The sequence below is a fragment of the Nothoprocta perdicaria genome, unplaced genomic scaffold (genome assembly GCF_003342845.1).
Source record: "Nothoprocta perdicaria isolate Ctin4 unplaced genomic scaffold, notPer1 scaffold_329, whole genome shotgun sequence".
Taxonomy (NCBI): Eukaryota; Metazoa; Chordata; class Aves; order Tinamiformes; family Tinamidae; genus Nothoprocta; species Nothoprocta perdicaria.
This window is the reverse complement of record NW_020455565.1, coordinates 288,100-312,368: the sequence shown is the minus strand read 5'-3', so window position 1 is coordinate 312,368 and position 24,269 is coordinate 288,100. Positions and strand designations below refer to the sequence as shown.

Genomic DNA, 24,269 nt, shown 5'->3' with positions numbered 1-24,269 from the left:
GGCACACTATGGTGTTCAGTGATTCCCTCTTTCTCATTAGTATTGCTTTTAGCTCTTTTGGTTGTGTTGGTTTTCTTTGTAGTGGAAATGTTTTTTCCAGTGCAAATTTTCTGCAGTTTGCTTGTAATATCACAGAATGGTTAAGGTTGGAAGGGACCTCTAGAGATCCTTTAGTCCAAGCTCCCTGCTCCAGCTTGGACACCTAGAGCATATGGCACAAGGTGGTATCCAGGTGGGTTTCGAAGACCTCAGAGCAGGAAACTCCACAACCTCCCTAGGCAATCTCTTCCAGGGCCTCTGTCACCCTTACAGTGAAGAAGTTCTTCCTCGCATGGACATGGAATTTTCTGTGTTTCAGTTTGTCTCCATTGCCCCTTGTGCTGTCACTGGCCACCACTGAGAAGAGCTTGGCCCCTTTCTCCCGTCAGGTACTTGCATTCCCCCTTCATGTACTGCACATGTTAATCAGATCCCCTCTCAGCCTTCTCTTCTCCAGAGAAAACAGGCCCAACTCACTCAGTCTCTCCTCGTACGAGAGATGTTTCAGTCCCTTAGTCATCTTGGTTGCCTCCACTGGACCCTCTCTAGAAGCTCCACGTCCCTCTCATACTTGGGAGCCCAGAACTGCACACAGTACTCCAGGTGCGGCCTCTGCAGAGCTGAGTAGATGAGCAGGATCCCCTCACTTGTCTTGCTGGCAGCACTCCTCCTGATGCAGGCGAGAATCCCATTGGCCTCTGTCACAAGAAGTAGTAGTAGTAGGCTTTATGTATTCTTAATACTTGTCTTGAAATCAATTTTATTAATGTCCTTGTTTATAATGATATCATAAGGCAGCTGGTGATCCCTAGGACAGACTCAGTCACTACTTACCACAAACATAGTGCTGTAATGCTGGAGCTTTTTAACTCAGGTGGAGGTTACCATCTCTGTAACAGAGGTGGCAGGAAAAAACAGCTCAGCTTCAGCTGCTTCAGTGTGACTTAAAGTCTTAATTCAGACCTGCTTTCATCTACTTTAAGCAGAAAGTAGGCTGTTCATTAGGTATGGCTGTGCCTCAGCTTTATTACCTGCCTTTACTGCAAACTCTAACTTCTTGTAAATTGCCAGGTTAAACAACCAAGTGGTGACACTTTATGACACTGCAGCAAGATTCACCAGATATCATTAGTTAAAGCCTGACGTTTCACAAAAGGAGTTAAGACATGATTTTCAGTAAAGCTTTAAATTTGACAAAGGAGTAATCCCCAATCCTGGCAAATGATATGTTTATAACCACAGCTTTTATGTATAACTATTATTTACCACCCGCAAAATCAAAAGGACAAAATTGTAAAATAAATGATAAACTGTTCATATTTTATCTTCCAAAAACCTGTCAGCACTGTGGAATCTCACTGTGTGTACTAGCTCTGCTCTGAGCTCTAGTAAGGTTGCCTAGCTGAGCTACATGGTGCATAGCACATGTTCTGGCTTATGTTGTCCTTTATCAGAATGCGCTGGGTGGAGAAGCAAAGGTTTGTCAAGGGTTTTGCTGCTGTTAATATTTTTGTGCTGTTTGAAATTATTGGTCATGCCTTGTTTCCATAAAAAAGCTGATAAAATCTGGCCATAAAACTCAGATGTAGCAAACCGTAGCTCAACTAGTGCAGGTAGAAGTCCACTAGGTGTTTTTGTTGTTTTTTCCTTCAAATAAGCATGGGTGGCCCCATTTTGCCAATTCAATATTAAAAAAAAAAAAAAAAGTATTCTAGTGTTATTTGTCTTCTCTTTCCTCATCTGTGGAGAATAATTGGCAGTCAAGGAAGAGGTAAAGATCTGTCCTGTGATATTTAGAAATGTGGGATGTATTTCTAATACAGAATGTAAATACTACATCACTTCTAGAAAATGAGCTACAAAAATTGTTTTAATATCATACTTCAATGAGGAACATTTTTCTTGTTGCATCTCACTGCATAAGCATTATGGTAGTATGTAATTGGTTTCCTGCAAGACTGTTACATACAGAAAATGTAACATCTGTTGGGACAGTAAATTCTGTTTTACTGCACTGCTTTAAGAAGTACTTTACCCTGACTTTGGAAGATGTGAAGGCAGATCACTACTGTTTTTTTAAAAATGTAACTTCTAAGGTCTGATGATATTGCATACAACTCTCAATCAGTCGATTTTTAGGAATAATTACTAAATTAGGCTGTAAATATAAGTTATTGAATACAGTTTATTTCAAGATATTGATGAAATGCTAAGTATTATCCTGTAAAAAGATGACTATACAGTTACATTTTTTAGGTGATCTTTGGTGTGTGTAGAAGTTCAAAAGTGAGCTGAGGAAGGCAGTGTTAGGATAGTAACCAGCAGTGTGTAGACCTCTTGACTTTTGTGTACAGTCAAGGTGCACCGGCCTTGCTGAACTCTGGTTCAGGCAATGAGCAAAGCAGGACAGGTGTCCAGAGAATTTCACCTTTGAGAGAATTCAAATGAAGCATCTTGTAAGATCTCCTGATTGCTTCTGTCTCTGCAATGGTGAAGTATGGTGGTCTTGTTCCTTCATCCACATGAGAGGAGAGTGTATTCTAGTTCTGCAGATGTCAAGCAGAATTGAGAGTGAACAGCTTTGGTGAAAAAATGGCAAAATGGAGATGCTACACCATCTCAGCAGATACCGTGTGTATTATGCACTCCTATTGTTATTGAAGAGGATTTTTAAATCTGTTTTATGTGCCTAGGATGCAGTTCTAAATCTATTGGCCAGACACTTCAATATTTAACTAACTATATTTTAGAGGCATCAACTATTTCTTTAGCAACATTTGGGTATGAAGTTTCTGTCTATCTAGTATTTCACTCTAAATGCTTCTATTAGTATTGCTGTGGGCATGGCTACTTCTCTATAGAGAAAAACAAAAAGTGATGACATGAGTCCTGCCACGGGAGCATTGGGACTTCTGGATTCTGCAAAAAGCTTTAGTGACAGAGGCAGTAAGGGCCTTACTTCTCTCTGGTTATACTTTTGTCATCGTGAACAATAGTTTGATAATTTGGAAAACCTGCCTTTCATAAGGCCTGTTCTGAACAATACATGTAATTGAACAGAAATTTTTTCTTTTATTATTTTATTTTGCTTTTATTTTACATTCTATAGAAATGGACATATAATCATCCATGTTTTTCTCTTTGTGGAATAGAGATGAACTATGAACTAAATTTTATGACTTTTTGGAAGAAGAGTCACCAAAAGTTCCTACTTAAAGTAGAATGAGGGAGTTAATTGATGTGATGGGTCTTCTTTCCCTTCTGAATATGCTGAAACAGCATATAATGTCTGAGATTTAATTTACCAATTTAGACAGAATTGCCTTATTCCGTGTCTGCCAAGTTGTTTTCATTTTTCTCCCTTCTAAACTATAAATATATAAAGCATATATAACAAATATATAAATATACCTGGAGGTGAAGGGAGGAAAAAAGACAATAGTTTTGTCAGATGCTCTTTAGATATATTTGAAATGGTATCAGTTTCTATGCAAGATTCAATCTTTGCAAAAAAATATGATAAACATGGAAGTATAATATACTAGATGGTTACTTTCATCCTTTCATTGTATATTTAAAACTGAAATCAGGCCACAGGGTGTCTGGAATGACTTTTACCTATCTTGCTGTCATTGTTCTTCTTTAGAAAATGTTATATGTCTATAGGCCCACCTTCCTTTTTGTTTAATCCTTGAAATTTGAATTGAAGTTGATGAAGGATTTGGATTTGTTGCATTGCCTTGTTCTCTTTCGTAGATGGGGATTTTTCTAACCACTTAGTTATAAGCAACACCTACCTGAAGCATTCTGATTATATCACAAATAAAATGCAAATTGTGGAATTCTATGAAGAATGAATGTTTTCAGAGCATCTTAGAGGGCAGAAGCTGAGCCATGTCTATTGTCGTGTGGATTCTATGTACAAATTCTAAAGAGCAGAGCTTGTAAATTTAATTTTCCTCTTTTTTTGGTAATGAATGTTGGATAACTTCTATTGTATTTCCCAATTATATGAAAGCAAAAAAATCAAAAATTACCTTTGTACTCCTTCTTAATGCAGCTAAAGTTGGGTATATCAAGGTAGGGGAAGGAAACTTGATATAGACTAATATTATCTTCTAAATACTGATTTGTACTTGAGGAAATGTAGATTCATCAGACTTTTTGTCTTGACCATATTGTAATGACCTGACCCAGTTTTCTGCTTTAAGGTAGTACATCCTTAAGTCCTTGTTTGCATTTAGAATATCTAATATCTTTGGGAATTTTCACAATTTTCACAATGTTACGTTAGCCAGCATTTTGCATGGAGACTACCACAGGTTAAAGAAAGGAAGATGTTTATCATGTGAAATAGACATTTGCAACCGCTATTTAGAGCCTTCATTAAATTACATGAGTTGGTGTGCATTCACAATTTGAAAATTATTTGAAGAATGATCTGACAAAAGGTACCAAGTGTACTAGTAGTGAATTAAAATTCAGATTTTCCTTAATTCATTTGGAGGATGCGTCATACCTTTGATGTTTTTTTTTTTTCTGTTAGTATTGCATAACCATCAGTTGAAGCTAATGCTGTATATTACATTCTATAATGATTCCTTTCTGGAATAATTTATTTTCAAGTGAAAGACAAAAAAGACTTTAAATTTTTATTGGTAAGTATAAAATAGGAAGTTTACATGTTAAGCTCGTATGAGGCCAGTGCTCTACTCAAAAATGTCAACTGTTCTGTTTCACTACTGTTTTAAATTCCTGTTGCCAGTAAGCAAGAGGGAGGGTCTGCCAGTATCTTCCAAATTTAAATCTTTCTTATTCTTACGTGTTCACAGAGCTTATGCAAATATATTTAAAATTAATACATAGGAAGACAGGTGAAGGGAATAATTGCATATAACAGTATTTATTCTTTGCTTTATCCTGTCTCCATTAACAAAGCTTTTCAGAGCAACTGCACACTATGTTAAAACCAATATTCAAAAATTACTATGTCAGCTTTTATGAAACATCATTGCATTGTTGCTGATTATAGCCTTTTAAATACTTGTAAACAAGGCAGTTGTCATCACTCTTAAATTGTTACCCCAGGAGGAGTTGAAGAGTCTCTTAAACCAAACCAGGAAAGGCTAAACATGAAAGACTTCAAATTACAATGCTGGATCTTCAGGGCTCTCCAGGAGGAGATAGATTTGTGTCAAATGAAATATTACTCTTGCTCTAAATGGAGATCAGCTAATTTAGAGTTCTTCTGACTTTATAAATAAAATCTTCTCAAAAAGAACAGGAAAATAAGTCTATTTGTATTACTCCTATAACTAAAGCTTCACAACCACACATTTATTATATAATACACTTATATTATTATATTAGAAAGCAATGATGCTTCAGAAATAAAGTATTTGAGAATTTATTTCATTTTAGATAGTGAAATCGACTGAAGTAAATGAGGAGGAGCAACTTTTTTTTTTTTCCTTAAATTCTGAACTTTTTATCTGAAATTCAAAATACTTTGGCTGAAAAAATGTTTGGTTTTTAAGTGATATCACATAAATAATTTGAAGTACTGCAGTTAAAAAGGTATTTTCATTATGAGTTAAATCAGAAAATATACGTGGTTGCTTTCTCCAAAGATTTTGTGACTATCCTTTCTTTGCATAATTAAATTTATTCTTAATTCTAAAGGATAATGCTGAAGGAAAACTATACCTCATCCTTCAAAGGTGTTACTGTTTCAAAATTCAAGGTGAAATATGATTCCACAGAAGCTTATCATGACATTTCCTAAGTAATACCTGCTCCTGAGTGCTTTTTGTGGATTTTTCAGTCTCTTTCTGGGATTTGGGTGCACCTTGAAATTTTGTCAGTACCTTACAATTGAAATGCCTCATATATAAACTGCTCTCACTTGCAGGAGTTATCTGTCTAACCAAGTTCTCCAGCAAAAATAGTATTTATGTTCAAGGGGTCAATAGCCCTTGAACATCTTTGGCTGGTGTTCATGGCGTTACGTGATACTCCAAAGGAAAGCAGGATGAGAATAGATGCAGGTGTCATTAGGTCATTCCTTCAGTATACTTTTTAATATGTCTAAAAACTCGTGAAAGATGCATACTTTTCAGGTCCCCATACTGGGCTTACGTAGAAGTTTTGGTGGAAGTTTGGAAAGGTGGAAGTTTTGACTACTTGTCTTATTAACATTTCAATAGTATGTAGATCAGTTTGCACTATAGTGAATTGATTCAGTGATTTTTTGGGGTCTGATAAAAGCTTTTCTGTTGGAATGACACTTCATTGAATGTGTTTTTCTTTAAAATATTTTTCTTGTGTGTGAGATCTCTATATTTTTGTTTAGTTTTGATTCTTAAAGGATTTGGTACCATCATTTAATGTAAGCTTCCATGTGTGATTTTAAATATACAGAAAGAATAGATTAAAATATAAATGTATAATGTAAATATGTAACATTTATATGTTGTAAATATACGGGAAGAACAGTAAAGTCCCCCCCCCCCCTTTTTCTTTTAGAGCAGAATTGTATTTTCAGAAGTGTTAAGAGTACTTTATGAACAATATACTAATTTTTATAGGAGATGCTGAAAACACTACTTGTTTTTAAAATAGTGTTGTGGGGAGGATTAAATATTGGTTGTAGAAGGGATATCTGGAGTGTGTATATTTTTTGCCTAAGTATCCTATGTATACTATTTGGAAAACTAAACCTGTGGTCTTACATGTAAACTTTGGAAAGTGGGAGTGTGTGTATACACACATTTTCAATTTGGTCAGTTTTTATATCATTTCCAAAATACGTGCAAGATGGAAAATGACACTTTCTCTACAATATTAAACTCTTTAAATCATCCATATGCTTTTTTTACTTGCTTCATTACTATTATTGTTAGCATGCATGTAGTCTTTGCTTTTTCTAAGCATCAGCTGTGTTCTGAACTGTTTAGTTATGTTTGTATTTATTATGGGCTTCTTATTACATCAACTTTCAAAGAAACGAAAATGTAATAGGTTTCTCACCTTGTGCATCTCTCTATCCTCATCTTCCCTTCTGCAATACTAGTGTTTCCTCCTTCCCCTCTGAGAGAATGTAGGCCCAAATTAAGGGCCTACTGAACTACGTTAGTATAGTTTGATGTCTTCACAAAAGAAGAGGTAGCAGAAATAAATATTCTGTTAATAACCATGTGTATGTTTCTGTCACTTCCAGTATTGGGTGAGTGCTATACATAGATGTAAGGATGTTTGTTACATGGAAATATAAATCTGCAGTGTTTGATCCTTCATCCTACTACGTATACAACTGATATCAGATAAATGTTGTGATACTTCAAAAGGCAGTCTAACTTTGCAATTTTAACTTGTAGGCCTGACTTGTAAAATATTTACCCTTTTTTTGTTTACAGATGTAAAACAAAGGTGTATCTAGACAACCTTCCCACAACAAGTGTTGTCATTGTTTTTCACAATGAGGCTTGGAGCACACTTCTACGAACTGTTCATAGTGTGATAAACCGGTCGCCACGACACATGCTAGAGGAAATCGTACTTGTAGATGATGCCAGTGAAAGAGGTAATGATAATGTGGAAATCTTGCAGATATTATAGCTAGCTGCTCTTTTAACTTCAAAAATTGAGACTGACTTTCTATGGATTTAGCTTTGGCTTTTATCTTGGACTTGACTTTGCAGGAAAAAGGGATAGTGAACAGTGCCTTTCCTGACACTGAGATAGATCGTTCTGCGTTGAAAGCTAATGAATATTTATCTGTGAACCTTGTTGACACTGCTGAGTTTGGAGCATTTACTTTTTTAAAAAGACTTGGCCTATTACTGCCTTTCATGTTCTGTATTGTCATTTTAACATATTCCTAAAACATGAGGGGCATTTTAACCTTGAATCACTTGATAAAATAATAGTAAAGGCAATTTTATTCCTAGACAGAACTAAAACCAGTCCTAGCTTACTCCCTCACTACTGTCAAACTTAGAGTTCAGAAATATTAATTTTGATTATTCAATATATAGGAAGCTGAAATTCAGTCCTTGAGATATAGGGAATTCTATTTCTTTAATTATTACTCTGAATGAAAATTCCATGCTACAATGAAACTTTCCATGTGCAATGAAATCAAAAGACGAAAAGAAAGCCTTGAAGCTGATTTATTCAGAATAAAATAACTTTATTTAGATTTTAGTTCTTTGCACTATAGCAGCAAAAAAGTAGAAATCTAGATAGTAGATGGTATTTTTATTAATAGTTGGTATTGGACTCTTCACATTGAGCCTTGATTAATATTCTCAAGTACTAATGTTTTTGAAGTATATCTGATAGATTTTCTTTTTCCTTGCTTTCATTTTCGGGAATGAGAAGGCATATATTTTGGGTATTTATTTTTAATCTTAAGTGTCATAAGACATTAGAAATTTTCTAGTAGCACTACTGTAAGATACCACTTGATAAAGTCCTGGAAACTGCTGGTTTTAGGCTGTTTCAGAACAATGCATCTGTGTCAGCAGAAATTTTAGTAGCGAAAAGGCTTTAACTAAAGACTAACCAAAGCTTCAAAGCCTATGTTCTGTTGCTTAGATTAATTGCACGTAGAGGCAGATGGATGACGCTTCTGTGGACAATGGTTTAAGTAGTGTTAGGGTGCACCAGTTACACATTAACAAGAGTTTTAATAATGTGTAGTTGAAGTGCCTTTGTAGTCTATTCCTGGTCTTTCTATCTAATGTGATGTAAAATATGAGTGTCTTGTTCAGGTTGCACGTGTGTGTGATACTTTAGCATATTGCCTCACCTATTCCAAAGTGTATTGTTCTACGGCACAACTGATTATGGAGCAGCAGACTAGAGGAAAAGAGTATCAAACATCTGCGCTCTGATCAACCTGCTTTCTGAAGCAGAAATAACACATACCCTCAGGGAATGTTTGTGCCAATATAAGTCTATATCCCTTTCACCTCTAACCCCTGATACTAACGTTAAATCCTTTAATCAATTTAAGTTCAATTCAGTGTGAAAGAGATGGAGCCTTAAAGACTCTTGCACTTTGGAAGAGAAGGAAAATGCCTAGATTCAGGGGGAGGGCTGCTGCTTGAATATATTCCAGATTAGATTAACGGTGTGTGTGGTTAGTCTTGATCTTTAAGAAAGCACAAGTTCAATTTTGATCTGTTTTTACTCATGGGGAATTTGTAACTGCATCCCAATTTTTCTTTTTGTCATTAATCAGCTTTTATATAAAAATTCCAGACTTAATTTCTGATGCTTTTGGAACTGCTCACTTCTTCTGGAGTTATTCCTTGGGAAAGACCTTCATTTTAAAGCAGATGCTACTATTTAGGTTCTAGGTACCTCTGTCTGTTTATTATAAAGGCAGATGCTTTTCTAATGAAACAAAATAGCACCTTTGTTTTGGTTACCTTTTTGCACAGACCTGCAATAAACTTTGTTTTTCTAGTGAAAGTGTGCTGTGTTTCATCTGTTCAAACAATCTTTGACAGTAATTCAAATTAGTGCAAGAATTTGTGGCAGATTGTGGCTTTGTAACTTATTAATTAGATTACTCTTATTTCTAGAATGATGTAGACACAATATTTCTTGTGCCTTGTCTCTTCAATATTTGCTTTTATTTTTTTAAGAGACAGTTTTATCATAGTGTACAACATATCTTTGTTATGGAGTAGAATTACAGCCTAGATAGAGCACGCGTGTGTGTGTGTGTGTGTGTGTGTGTGTGTGTGTGTGTGTGTGTGTGACTTTCCTGTTGTTTCCGGTTTGCTTGGGTTAGATGGGGGTGAGGGTTTCTAGGCTGAAACACACTAGCATTTCAGAATTTATTTGTTACTGAATCTCTTTCTACATTTAGTTTTAAAATTTGATCTTTATTTCAGGTTTCAAGCATCATTCCATTTTAAAGATTTTAAGCATTATTTTCTGTTGTGCTTGTGGCTATTCTCAACACTTATTCAAAATTTTCTGCAACAACACATTAAGTTTTCATCAGACATGCTTTTATATTAAGGAAAACTGAAGGGTTTGATGCCTAGAAATAAAAAGATTTTAGTATATGCCATTTAAGTATTCTGTTTGTGTTTAACTAAACAGACATTTTCCAGAAAAAGACAATGTTCAGCCTGAATTCTGGCATCAGACTCAATTAAATGGGGGTAAAGTAAGCATTCATTCTGCCTGAAGCACACTTTGTACCTGCCAGTGTGATGCTTTTATAAAATGAATTTGCATAGTAGCACACAGTTGTTTACACTTGAAAGAAAAGTTTTGAGAAAAAAGACACCTGGTATGCTTGCTTTTCTAGTTACTGATCAGAATTGCATTTTTGTTTGTTTGTTTTTAAGTATTGGTCTTGACCAATACTTAAGTATTGGTCTTTTTCAAGAAGTTTAATAGAAGAAATCAGAAATATTTGGTACTTAATCTAGGTCAACATTGAGTGCCCAAATGTAGACAGGTGACAGGAAAAAAAAAATATTCACAGAAGTTATACGGAAATATTTCAAAGCAATTAATCTAAAATTACATTTCTGCAAATTATGTCATTAAAGTTCCTATTTTCATAAAGTTCATAAAACTGTAATTGCATATTTATTTTAAGGTGTGTCATATAGTATAATTTAAAAAAATGCATTTTAACATTTTATGTTTCCAGAAAATATATATATATTTATATATATTTATATATTTTTATTTATATATATTTATATATATATATATATATAAAAGAAACTAAGAAGAATTGACCAATCTTTTTTCAATTTGTACACTTGTTTGACTTTTACTTGGGGGAACAGTGCTTCATTTATGTTCAGAGGCATAATTTTGATTACATTTAACTCTTCCTGTTGAGCATTTCTTTTTATAAAAACACTTTTCTATATAAAAGATGCAAAATCTTAGTTAACATCATGGACAACTTAAGGAGTACTTTTCGTAGCAACTAAGAAATTTTAGATGATGCAAAGGCAAATGTATTCAACTAAAAGCTTTATCAGTTTTATTTAGTATAAACACAACAAATGATTTTGTACAGAAGTTTCTTTTTAAACCTTTATTTTGACATTTTAAGCCGAAAACTGACTGAGGTACTTAAGACGCATTAAAAGACTATTCAATGCTTTAAGAGAAAAGCAGTTCTCGCCTTCTAAGAAACTACTGTCGGTTTCTGGCCGGGTGACTATGGAATCCAGATGGAGAGCTAGAGATTCAGCCACTAGCTGCTTGACCTAGGTAACATTGTGAAGCATGTTAACTATATATTGCTGTAACAGTGAGTGCTTTGAATGAACAATATGCTGCCTATAAGTGAGCATTTAGCCCTAACTGCTGTACAGTCAGTATGTGAGTAGAGCACAAGAGAAATCCCAATGCCTTTTTTAATCTTTACTGGTATTTTAGAAATAATCTAAAGGCTCAATTACTGAATATCTGAAAATACTCCCATTTGAAAGTAAAGGAACTGTTCTGAACAGTTGTTCTGAACAAGGTGGTAGTTTGGAAGAATATTTTTACAGATATGATTAAAAATGGGAGAAGATTCACTCTTAACTCTTATCCCATCAAAGTCTTTCACGTGGCTGTGATCTTTCTTTCCCCTTCCAAGTCTGTGAAATATCTTTTCTAGGTACTTAAAAAGATAAATAGAAATTGGATATTCTCTTATTTTACCAGGAAGTTGTGGGTAGGATTTAATTTTTTTTATATGTAATACATCAAACATACCTTTCTTCAATGTAACTAAAATTATTTTCATGTTATCTCTTTATTGGCCACAGTTATGTTGCTGGAGTCTTTTGCACATCCTCATGGCAGAACTTTATCATTCTTTTAAAAGAATTGCTCGTTCCAGGAACGCCATTAATTACATTCATTTGTCTTTAAGTGGTTAGAAATATGTTAAAAGGTTGTCAGTGCTTGAAATATGCAACACATGTTGATTTATTTGACTTGTTGACTGGATCAGGGGGTAGCTAGCAGAACAAGGGATGCTTCACTGCTGTAGTCTTTTTGTGTTGGAAACTGTTAAGATTAGAATTGTAAGTAGTAGTTCTTTTAAATTAGTTACTTTGTAAAGCTCCCCTATAAAGAGATGAGATTGTATTTGCCACTGACTTCTTCAGAGTCATAATCTCGGTGCACAACCCCTGAGATGCCTAAAAAATGTTGACGTGTACAAATGCAATGGTTTACGTTGCTAAATACTTATTTCCTGAATTCCCACTAATATATACATTTATAATCCCTCTATTATGTACTTGCTTTGAGTTTTTGTAGAGACAAATATCTGTTTAAGAGGAATCCAACTTTCAAGCCTTTGGCACAATTGAGCTTTTAAGTTATGTCAAAACTGATTTCTGTAGGGGTTTAGTGACTACTCACTAAAATATAAAAAAAAAAAAAGAGAGGGAAATTAGAGCTTGTTCAGCCAGAACAATGGTAGGGACTGGTGATTGCCCTCGGGTCAACTCTGCATCTCAAGATTTGCAGTAGAGCCACTAAGGCTGTAGTTGGGTTCATGGCATGATTTTCTTTTAATTTTTTTTTTCTCTCCCTTTCCTCCAGCTACACACTTGCTCTTGCATGAGCTAAGGCCTTGCAGGGAATCCTCCTACAGACTTTGCAGTATTGTAGCAAAATTCTCATGTGCTTTTAGCATATAAATACAACTGCAAAATATATTAGTTGATAAAAGAAATATTTATTTAGCCTTTATTACTACAGATTTGGGATCTGCAAGTTACTGCTGGCGGCTTAGTTTCTGTGACTGTCAATTGTGTTCTCATTCTATTCTATTCTTAATTTCTTGTCATCTATCCTTAGGTAATTTCTCATGATGAATGAAGACTGTGCCCAGAGATGGGAAACCTGTTAATTTGGCAGCTACTTGTATTATGAGTAATTTTGTGTCCCTAGGCAAATGGGAGTCAGTTAAGGCTGTGGCATTTTGAATAATTTGTTCCTTGAGCAAGTTGACTCATTCATGATTCAGATGATCATTTACCTATTGCGGATTTTGCATTTATTTTTGTTTGTAGGTGTTAAAGCAATGAATTAATAAAAAAAAAAAAAAAAAAAAAAAAAAAAAAAAAAAAAAAAAAAAAAAATCTTAGCCCAAACGAAAAAAATCAGAAGGTAAAATTGAATTTTAAACTTTGCTTGCAAGGAAATTATCTGTAAGATACAGAACTGTAGAAAAAATTCATTATGGGTGCTAATCAGCTTATTTTCTCTATTTTTTTTGTTAGATAAGTATATGCACAAGGAAATTTGAGAATCGGTTTTTGAATCATTTCTTGAAAGTAAGGGGTGTATCTACTTCATAGTAACAATTTGGATATCCCACCTGACTTCTGCCTAAGCATTCTATGCTATGTTTTGCTGCTTCCAATAATGAAGAGAGGAGGAACTTCCTGCTCTACCAAGTGAAATCCTTGTAGATATGGAAAGGCATAATATGAGGTGGAGTAAGCAATATAGAAAAGTAACTTAGAAGGTAATAGAAAAGAGACATAGTATTATCTCAATATGGAGATATTGAAAAATGGAAGTATTACAAGTTGAATCATCAAAAAATGCAGTTCTGTGTAATTGATGGTTTCTGTGTATTGATCTTTTTCTGCAGAATTCTTGAAGAGACCGCTAGAGAGTTATGTGAAAAAATTAAAAGTCCCTGTTCATGTGATTCGAATGGAACAGCGTTCTGGATTGATTAGAGCCAGATTAAAGGGGGCTGCTGCTTCTAAAGGCCAGGTCATCACCTTCTTAGATGCTCATTGTGAATGTACAGTAGGCTGGCTTGAACCTCTGCTGGCAAGGATCAAAGCTGACAGGTATTTTTTTTCATTTGTTGGTGCATGGTGTTGTTTGCAGGTTAGTAAGAAATGGTCTAAATATTACCCATATAACCTACAAGCAAGTATTTATCTGCCTTTCAAATGACTGATTAATACCGTATTTTCTATTAGTGTTACAATGAAATACTAATTCAGCACAACATTTTTAAAAAGTAGAACTGTTTGCAAATTGAAACTTTTGTTAGGATCTGTGTGATAATGTGTTAAATACCAGGATATCTCGGCATATATAAATTTGAGACTCAGTGGTATTTGAGCTCTTCTGTTTACAGCCTGAACCATTCCTCCATAAATTTGGGAACATACTACTAAGAAAGAAGTATCCTGATCTCCCATAAAACCAACACAAGGCAAAGCCTGTCAGATTTGCTGGCTTTAGGTTCTCACTCTGATTCCTTTTATTGCATGGTATATTTGGGTTGTACATTATCTGGGAATGAGTAGAGTTTTTATGATATGACATGGATTCCTGCAATCACAGTGAGTAGCACCATAACACTTAGTATATATCCACAATACTGTGATGGAAATGGTACTGAGAAGGAGAAAAAAAAAAAAGAGAGAGAAAATGAGTCTGCTTTTACATCTGCATAGTAGTTCTGCAGTTGCACACTGTTCTCATAGTAAACAGACTAAGCTAGGCATTGATTTAAGTACTGTGCTGCACAGCTTGGTTTTGGTCTTACAGTTACTAATATGTCACTTTTTATAATTTAGCATTACAGTATGTTAACATCACATAATAAAAAAAGATGCAAATAATTTAAAAAAAAAGGTTCTTCAGAACTGTTAGAACATAATACTAAGCTTTAAGTTATCATCTTTACACATATATTTAAATTATTATTCTGATGTTCTATATAGGTCCTTTTAATTTAGTTGCAACCCTTGTATTGTCTAATATGTTTTTTCACATGAGGAAGCTTGGTTGAGGAAAGGGTTTAAGCGTTTCGAAGATGTGAAGGTGATTGACACATAATCAGAAATAAGAATTCTAATAATGTTTGGACAGTGGTTGAGAAAGTTTCTTTCTGTAGACTTTTATACAGTAGTTATATTTTGTTAACAACAATTATCACTGCTTAGACCTAATGGCAAACCAAAATACTTCCCCAGAGTAAATGATTGAATTTTCATTTTAAAGCATGTAAATTACTTTGATCATGCAACTGAAAAACAAAAAATAGCATTGAGAAAGCTCTCATTTTTTTTCTCCATCTGCATGGTAATAAAATGCAAATAACAGTATTGACAAAATTGAGTCTCAAACATGCATTTTCATTTAGATGAATTAATTCTAACTAGCAAGATATAACTTAAACATTTTATGCTGAGCATCTTTTTAAATACTTTATGGTTAAGTATAGTAATCTAAAAATATAAATAAAATGGGTGTGTTAAAAATGAAGTGAAACAAATTCTGACATTCTGTCTAACAGACTTTGATGCTTTCCTCTCTCTAGGAGAACAGTAGTATGTCCCATCATTGATGTGATTAGCGATGACACCTTTGAATATATGGCAGGTTCTGATATGACCTATGGTGGATTCAATTGGAAGCTGAATTTTCGTTGGTATCCTGTTCCTCAGAGAGAGATGGATCGACGGAAAGGAGATCGAACACTTCCTGTTAGGTAATGAGAAATGACAAATTGATTGAAATATTTGGCTAATGTTTAGTCATATTCTCTCTAGATTAGTCTTGTATACAAGCAATTAATGAGCAGTGTTGTGTTGTCGTTTAGGTCTGCTTAAATTTTTTACATGGATGGCACAGTTGGTAAATTCCAGTAGGAGTAAAGGAAGCAATCAGTTTGTCCCTTTTACTGTATTTTTTAGATTGCACAAGTCTAAATAGGCGCTCCCCTTATTTTATCCATGCATTAGTGTTTATATTTATAAAATATATTATTGGTCTAGGTAAAAATTGTATTTTGAAGAAATACAACCATTTATTTCCATATATCTATCTCTCTTTAAAAAGAGAATTGTGTGTGTTTATGTGCATGCACACATTCAGACTTCGAGGTACATAAATGGGAAGTCACATTAGCGTATCGTGTAGATGTTATGTCAAAGATGATGAGAAACAAATAATTGTATAATACTTTTTTCCTTAACAGTTAAAAATTCATGTTTTCTGGCCTTATTATAAAAAGTGGACAGTGTTTTCTTACTTTAAAGGTGAGGATATGGCCCTTTTTAATTATGGAAAAGAAATCAAAGTGGCTTCTCAGAATATGGCAAAACTTTTTCTTTGATTTTACTTTCTTTTTCTTTTTAGAGGTAAAAGACACTGGAAACTTTAGTTACAAGTACCTAGCTTGTATTTAACATGTCATTCAGGAAAAAGCCTGAAGTAAATTGAGAGACTTGAGTAAATTTTGGAAGAAACTTTACTTTTTCTTTCTTTAGTATTTCTAAAGCTCTGGATGTAGTCTGATTATGGAATTTTCTTGTACAGAGTACAGTAATGAAAATCATGGCAAGTCATAATTTCTTCAAGAACAGCTGACAGATATAAATATTCTGCAGGAAGTTGCTTTATGTGATTTACCAACATTGGAGCCAGAAGTCTTTTTTTTTCCCTTCTCTATTTGTAGATTAAAAACCATTTTGTGAATATAAGAGTGAAATATATTTAAACAAATTTTCATAGTGACTGATATTCATATTATTTTCTGTCTCTTTTTGGTCTTCAGGACTCCTACAATGGCAGGAGGTCTTTTTTCAATAGACAGAGATTACTTTCAGGAGATAGGAACATATGATGCGGGAATGGATATCTGGGGAGGAGAAAACTTAGAAATTTCCTTCAGGGTAAGTGAAAATTCCTCTCTGTTCAAGGTTTTAGTGCTCAAGACAGTAAAGCATAAGTTCTGTACAGTAGAAGGTTAATGACCATGATCATTTCCTCTCTTCACAGTCCACAGTTCAGTTCATCTAATGTTCATCTAATGGACATATGAAATGACTGCATCTGTCAGTGAGAACTGTTCAGTGAAGATAGCCTTGAGCAAAAAGACTAGAATGTTAATCCCGAATTAAATACTTTCTTTCTTTTTAAATGACGGGAACTTCTCTGAAGGTGTTTGAATTGAAAAGTTAGGGAACATAATATAAAGATTATGTCATCAGTATGTATTTAGGCTGTTATGTGAGTAGTTCAGCCACAAAACAGCAAAAAGAGAATTTCAAATTTAATGACTTTTTAAATTTTGACCTATTTTAATTTTTAAATTTGGACTTAACCAGCACTGTTCTCACTAGTTTCTGCCAAATAGCACTATTTCCTTTTGCTGTACTTAGTGGCTCAGAGTATATAGGTGGATACTTTTAAAGTAGTTCAGGTTTCTGAATCTGGCATTTCAAGAAAAATGGAAATACTTTGAGAAACTTCTACTTGGAAAGTGCATGTCTTTTCAGATAAAGAATCTATTAAGAATGGCCTTTGTGGTCAGATTACCATCTCTTGCTTCCTCGTGAGTCATGTGAACCTTTTCCCTGCTTTCACCGTCAGCACTGCTGGTGCTCTTCAGTAGCCTCTTGTTGATGCATCTTTGTTATGAGGCCTGACTACCCTCCTGCTACCCTAGCTGTAGCCTGAGAGCATCCTTATCCGTCAAGGAGGAAACAGACTTACTTTTCTCTTCCATGCAGTATATATTTGTGTTAGACTTTAATGTTGTTTGTACTAACTGCAGAAGGGCAAACAGCAAAGATAGCCCTTGCAATATCTGTTTTATCATTTTTAGATTTGGCAGTGTGGTGGCACTTTGGAAATTGTAACTTGTTCGCATGTTGGGCATGTCTTCAGAAAAGCAACGCCATACACTTTTCCTGGAGGTACGGGGCAGATAATCAACAAAAATAATAGGAGGCTTGCAGAAGTCTGGATGGATGAATTCAAAAACTTTTTCTACATTATTTCCCCAGGTGAGCAGGTCTTTGGTTATTAAAGATACCAAAAACAATTAAAGATTTAAGTACTACTGGAGAAAATCAATGCTTAAAACAAAAATGCTATTGTTTAAGATAATTCAAATGTTCTGAATAGGCTCAGTTCGACAAGAGAGGAAGCCCGAGAAGTGCTAAATTATTAGTACACCACAGATCATGTGCTGCTAGTTTTTGAGGGGGTGAGAGGAAGAGGCAGGTGGTGAGACAGGAGCACGGAGCATAGATTTTAAGAACACTTTGGAGAACAAGTGACTACTGCTTCACCCTTTTCTTTTTCCTCAACAGAATGTACTACTCAAATTTAGACAGTGTAGGATACGGAATGGTTGAGGTTGAAAGGGAGCTCTAGAACTCATTTAGTCCAACCCTCCTGCTCAAGCTAGAGCACAGGGTCGCATGCAGGCAGATTTTGAATATCTCCAAAGAAGGAAATTACACAACTTCGCTGGGCAGCCTGTTGCAGGACTCTGTCACCCTCACAGGAAAGAAGTTTTTTCTCATACGCAGATGAAACTTCCTGCGTTTCAGCTTATACCCATTACCCCTTGTCCCGTCACTGGCCACCACCCAGAAGAGTTTGGCCCCATTCTCTTTACAAATACTTGAGGAGAGGATATGCATATTGATAAGATCCCCTCTCAGTCTTCTCTAGGCTAAACAGGCCCAATTCACTTAGCATCTACCTTATGAGGAGATACTAACCATAAAAATAAGTTAACTCTTAAAAACAAGTCAAAATTAGTGAAAAGTGTGTTAAGACTACTATTTTGTATATATTTGTAGATGCTCTATTTCGTGTTGAGTCCGTAAGCTATGAAAACGTTACTCTTCTAACTTCGTAAATGGTTGTTCTGATGGTCGGGGCAGGGGAGCGGAAGGGGAGAGGAGTTGTTTGTGCAATATTGTAAACTATACATGCACTCTCCTGCAGGGAAAAAAAAAAAGATTGGAAGGTAATTTTGTTTAAAATAAGATGAAAGTTCTAAAATGGAGAAAGTAACTGCAGCAATTATCTATAATTACACTGTATATTCTCTTTTTTTTTTTCCAGAGAGAAATTTTTTGGATGCTAGTAATCTGATTTATATACAGATAGGAATACTTTCTTGCCGTGCTTCTTTCGGCATTTGTACCTGCTGACAGGCACACCTTTTATTTGTGTTTAAATAGCTGTATGGACACTACTAAAGTATGATATTAGATATTCTGAGAGTATCAAGAATCATGGCATCTGTACTACCTGGATAAGTTAGGTTATTTTGAAATTGTTTCAGTGCCTAGAGCTGTGAAAAATAGCATTGTGGTTCATTTAATATGTAATTATATATATGGTTTCAGAGAATGGACTTAATTACACTGATGCTAATCATTTTTACTCATGCTTCTGCTTCTTTCTTACTGCACTTCTCTAGTGTGCAAATTGAGAACTGTTAAGTATTAACTAGCAAGGATTACTATCCTGGGACCTCTTAAGTGAAATTTCATAACCTCTTTGCTATGTGTTCTAGAGTATTTCGTGTGTTACTAGAATAATACAGACCCCTGATTTACCTATACTCAGCAAATACATCACTGTAAATTTCATTAGGTCTCTTGGACTCGCATTTTAAGGGAAATTGGTGCAGTCCTGCCACACAAAAATGAAAATGTTTAGTACTTGCAGAATGCTGTTTTTAGTATACCAGCAGGTCGTTACAGTATAATAGCCTGTGAAACTCTTACTGCCAACGCAACATGTGCTTTCATTATTACTGTGACAGCATGTCAATGTGTCACAACCTCATGCGGGGAGGAAGGTGAGAATTTCTGAGTGGATGCTGGTTTGCAAGCTTGGGTGTGGATGAGCAAGAAAATTGGACAATTTGGTGTGCACCCACAGTTATTGTAAGTTGAGTGAGAAGTTAGGTGTCTCATGTTGATGGGAAGACGCATCATTGAAAGAGGTAATACTACTGACAGATACCATCAAGTCTAACAGATGTTACCTTCTCTATATAGACTTTTATTGGATTCTTCTACAATAGTCACAAAGGCATTGGTCTAGGAAAGCAAGCCTGAGATTTCCAGATAGCTTTCCAACTTTCTATAATCAGTGTTGTCCCAGGAGGGCAGAGAGGGAATTACTGTTTGACTAGCAGGAATTTGAGAAACCTGTTAGTATTGATGTAATTTAGTTAAATGAAAAGCTTTTCTAAAATGTGTTTGTACCTTTTTTCTTTAAGTACAGCCTAGTAGGAACAGTTGCTTGTTTCTTGCCAGGCTTTCATGATTTTTGATAGCCATCTTTCTGCTTAAAAGCAAATTTCTGCTTAGGTACAGATGGGAGGAAAATGTTGCAATGCTGCTTGGCCCAAATCAAACCTGTCTCACTGCATGTAGTAGCTGTTCTCTGTGACAGTAATGGTACTTGGTATAGTCTTTCCTCACTAGACCTCAGTTTTCCTGAGGATGATGTGTTACAGCAGAGTTTGACTTGATAGTTTCACTTTTTCTTACATGACTTTCCCAGACCATTTTCTGCTACTTCTTCAGTAAATGGATTTGGAACATTTGGATGTGTTTCTTGTTTCATGTGAACTTCAGAGGCTCTGTGAATTCTTGGTTTGCAACTCCTAGTGCTGTCCTTTCACCTAAAATAACTAACGCAGAAGTGTCTATGGTAATGCTAGGTGAGCTGATGTTATCAGTCCAACAGCTTCTTGCAAAGAGGGTACCTTGCTTTTTATGTTTGGTCATGTGGCCCTCATAGTTGTTCATCCATGTAAACTAATTGGACTTGTTAACTCCTAAGGACTTTTTTTTTCCTGTGGGCTGGTTAAGTTAGCACTGGTGTCAACACAGAAGGAGCAGTAGGCATGTGACGCTGAGCAAGGGAAAAATGCTTCCCAGCAGTGGTAACAGCAATAAACCTTTGGGTTGGTGTCCCACAACTACTTCAGCTCAGTAGCTGAGGTACTGACTCAGGTCAGGTCAGCTGACCTGACCACAGTTTACTTGTTAGTGATTAAGCTGGTAGTTTGTCATATTTTGGAGCTTCCTTAACCTAAAGGTATGATATCATTTGGGTGGTTTCCCGGTGCTGTATGCGAGTCCGGTTTTATCCACGTACATGAGGTCTTCTCTTCTTCTGTTTGTATTGTTGCTGGTCAGCAGCCTCCCACTTCCCTGTTGGTAAGTGAAAGGCATGTTAGTGATGCCCTAATTAATACAAAGTGTAAAATATTCCTCATTCCTTAATGAGTATGGAAATTGATTCTAATGCTGACAAAAAGTTTGACCCAGAAGGTATCTTTCATTGCATAGGGGATAAATAAACAGATAGAAATCCTGAAAACATAACATTGTAGAATTATCTAGACAAGAACCATCTAGACATGTGTAAATGTTTTCATCAAAATTGGATTAGTAGGGATAGTTTCTAATTGCTCCAGGTATTTGTCTCTGGCCAATCATGAAGAGTCTAGTTTCGTCATATACAGACTGCAGTTGAGTAAGGCCTTTAATTTTGGTGGTAGAATGGGAGAGTTAGTATTTCCTATGAGCGTTAATCAGAAATGAAAATACGTAGTTATTGGAAGCAGGTTTAAATGATTATTGTTTATTCAGTTTCATAATAGTAAGTCCTATGATTTTAAAAGATTAACTTGGGATGAAACATTTTTCATACTTGGAAAATGACTGATTTTTATAATAATGATGAAAACATCATGCTTCTACTTTTTTGAATCAGTTTAGCATAAACATATTGCCACACATTGAACTTGTCAGATTCTTGAAATTTTGAGATGGCAGAGCTGTTGCAAGATGGCCTCTGGGATGCATAAATATTCATAAGATGGCAAAGAAAATATAAGCTGAATAAGACTTATCCTATTGATACAAATCATTATGTATATATGTGTAGCCAGTTAGAGTATTTGTACTTTTGTATGGAAAGGAATGTGGAGGAGTTACTAGTTTTGGAATTGGCTTGTAAAACCAATCTTTTGGCTTTCAATTGCTAATTGAAAGCCAAATTGTCATTTCAAAAAGCCAATCAATTCCCAATCAGTGGAATCAACTCTTAAAAGTAGAGTAAATGTGTTTATCAGGAAACTGATGCTGTTGAGTAGATTCTAGCCATATGTTCCATATGTTCATGTGTTCAGTAAGACCAACGTTGTGGGATTTGGTGTTTGGGTGAGGTGTCTGGATTTGTCAAAAACTTTGATTACTTCTTTTTGGTAAAAATAAAAGTATAAGAAAGATCTGGATGAATAGTAAAGACAAGGCGATCTGGTATTGCCTTGCTATTCTTGCTATTTCTTTTTGTATTGTTTTAATACATCTTTAACCATATTTTTGAAAAGAGCATGCACAGCATACCACAAGCTTTAGGACAGGTTAAATCACCAAGAAGGTGCAGACTATTAAAATTGGAGTATTTCTGGCAAAGATTTTATTGCATCGTCCAGTGGAGACAGTAGAAGCGTGTACTGTTTAGGTGTTATTTCTGCTATTTTTATAAAACAAAAACAAGTATTTGGAAGAATAACCAAGACAGATTGTTAATTTCCTTGTGATATACCTAATTGTTTCGTCTGGCATGCTTGCCTCCAGGGAGGAAAATCTGGTCTAATTCTGGATTTGTAGCAGAGCCTTTCTGCTACAAGTTCAGAACAAGTTCAAAACACTGGAAACACATAAAACTTTTCAATAGATTCATTTCTTCACCTTGATACAGAACACCTCTAAGGGAACTATGCCATTTCTCATATCCAGTCCATCTATTACCTGATGCTGACTGTACTCTATATGCCAGTATGTTGTCTAATTCAAACCTGATGTTAGAGAAGAATTCTTTCTGATTAAAAATAGTTAAATGGGATATAATGCACATTTTTTAATTCAGGGAGGGAATGGAGGGAAAACCGCATGGCACTGTTCTCGTCACGTGGTAGTATTTCGAACTACTTTAGTCAATAACATAGTTGTATACTATTAAATATTAACTTGCATTTAATTCCTTACGATTGTGCCTTTCGTTCTTACTGTTGTATGATGAAGTCTTAAGTGCTTTTCCCAAGGTCAGTTGTTAATCACAGAATCACAGAATTACAGAGGTTGGAAGGGACCTCTGGAGATAATCTAGCCCAACCTGCTTGCTCAAGCAGGGACACCTAGAGCACATGGCACCACTCCACATCCAGTCAGGTTTGGAAGATCTCCAGAGAAGGAGACTCCACAATGACTCTGGGCAGCCTGTTCCAGGGTTAATGAATGAGTTTTGCATGTTGTAAGGTTAGAAATGATGTGACAACTTTTCATCAGCTACATTTTCCTAAACAAAAGAGGAAGTATTTCAGCTGTAGTATGTTCTTTCCCTCTCTTCTTGAGAGCATGTTCTTTTTGGTGTAGAGCGAACATATGCATTGGTCAAGTGGAGTAGTTTTTTCATGGCTAGAAAACCCAGTCTGATGTTTTCCAGGGCTCCTTTGCAAGAGAGATCTTTAGAATAAAAAATCTGTTCTAGAATATTGAAGATTTTATTGGTAAGCATGGATGTTTAGCTGAAGTCATATGGCTTTCCAACTGTTCTAATTGAGTAGCAATACACCATCTGCTGGTAGGTTGATGTGATAAGAGTAGGCTAAGTAAAATTTATCAAGCTTGACTGGAAAAGGTGAAGAAATTGAGAGGCAATTTACAGTTCAAGCACAGGGATTTCTGAAAAATGTTTGTAGCTTAGGGTTTTTCAGGTACAAGGTTTCGATATTGTGAACAGTCCAAGTAGTCAGTATAGCATATTTGTGGGTTGCAGAGCAGATGTAAAATTTGTAAATGGCTGAAGTTTCCTTTTTGTTTTGGTAGTGTATTTATGGCCTGTGTGATTTCAAGTGTAGTATGGAAAGGGTGAATTGAATGCGACACCAGAAAACTAGACATTACTTTACCCTGATTAATATTATTGGAATATTAATAGCAGTGCTTTATTTTGTAAGTACCCTCTGATCAGGCATACCTTTCTTATCCCATTTGCACGTGGGATTTGTACAGCTTCATGTGCAAAATAAAGAAAAAGTACAATAGTGAGGTGGGAGGATGCAAGAAGAATGGCACACTTCGATAAATAAAAAGAAAAAAAAAGTAGGCAACATATCACAGAATTATTAAAGGATTACTTTGCTGAGATAGTTTTTGCTTGTTTCTTTATGCAGTGAGGAAGCCGTGGATGAGGTGTTTACTGACTCAGAATTTAGTTAAAATGGAGCTTTCCTTCTTCCACAGAAGGAAGCTGCTATGTTACACAGCATAGATATCTGCATTCTATCCATGCTTGCCAATGGGCATAAAATGGCAATAGTGAATACATGGGTTTCAACTTTTTTCTTCTCTTAACTTAGT

The 24,269-nt window shown here is 35.3% G+C and overlaps 1 protein-coding gene across 2 annotated transcripts in view; it reads left to right on the top strand.

The window, feature by feature from the left end:
- The window catches only part of GALNT1 (polypeptide N-acetylgalactosaminyltransferase 1), a 56,057-nt gene that overhangs the window by 25,258 nt on the left and 6,530 nt on the right, over nt 1-24,269 (top strand). For both annotated transcript variants that reach the window (XM_026043286.1, XM_026043287.1), the window contains 5 exons: nt 7,455-7,621; nt 13,694-13,901; nt 15,389-15,559; nt 16,628-16,745; nt 17,681-17,861. In XM_026043286.1, coding sequence (XP_025899071.1) covers nt 7,455-7,621; nt 13,694-13,901; nt 15,389-15,559; nt 16,628-16,745; nt 17,681-17,861 — 845 coding nt within the window. The remainder of the gene's footprint in view (nt 1-7,454; nt 7,622-13,693; nt 13,902-15,388; nt 15,560-16,627; nt 16,746-17,680; nt 17,862-24,269) is intronic.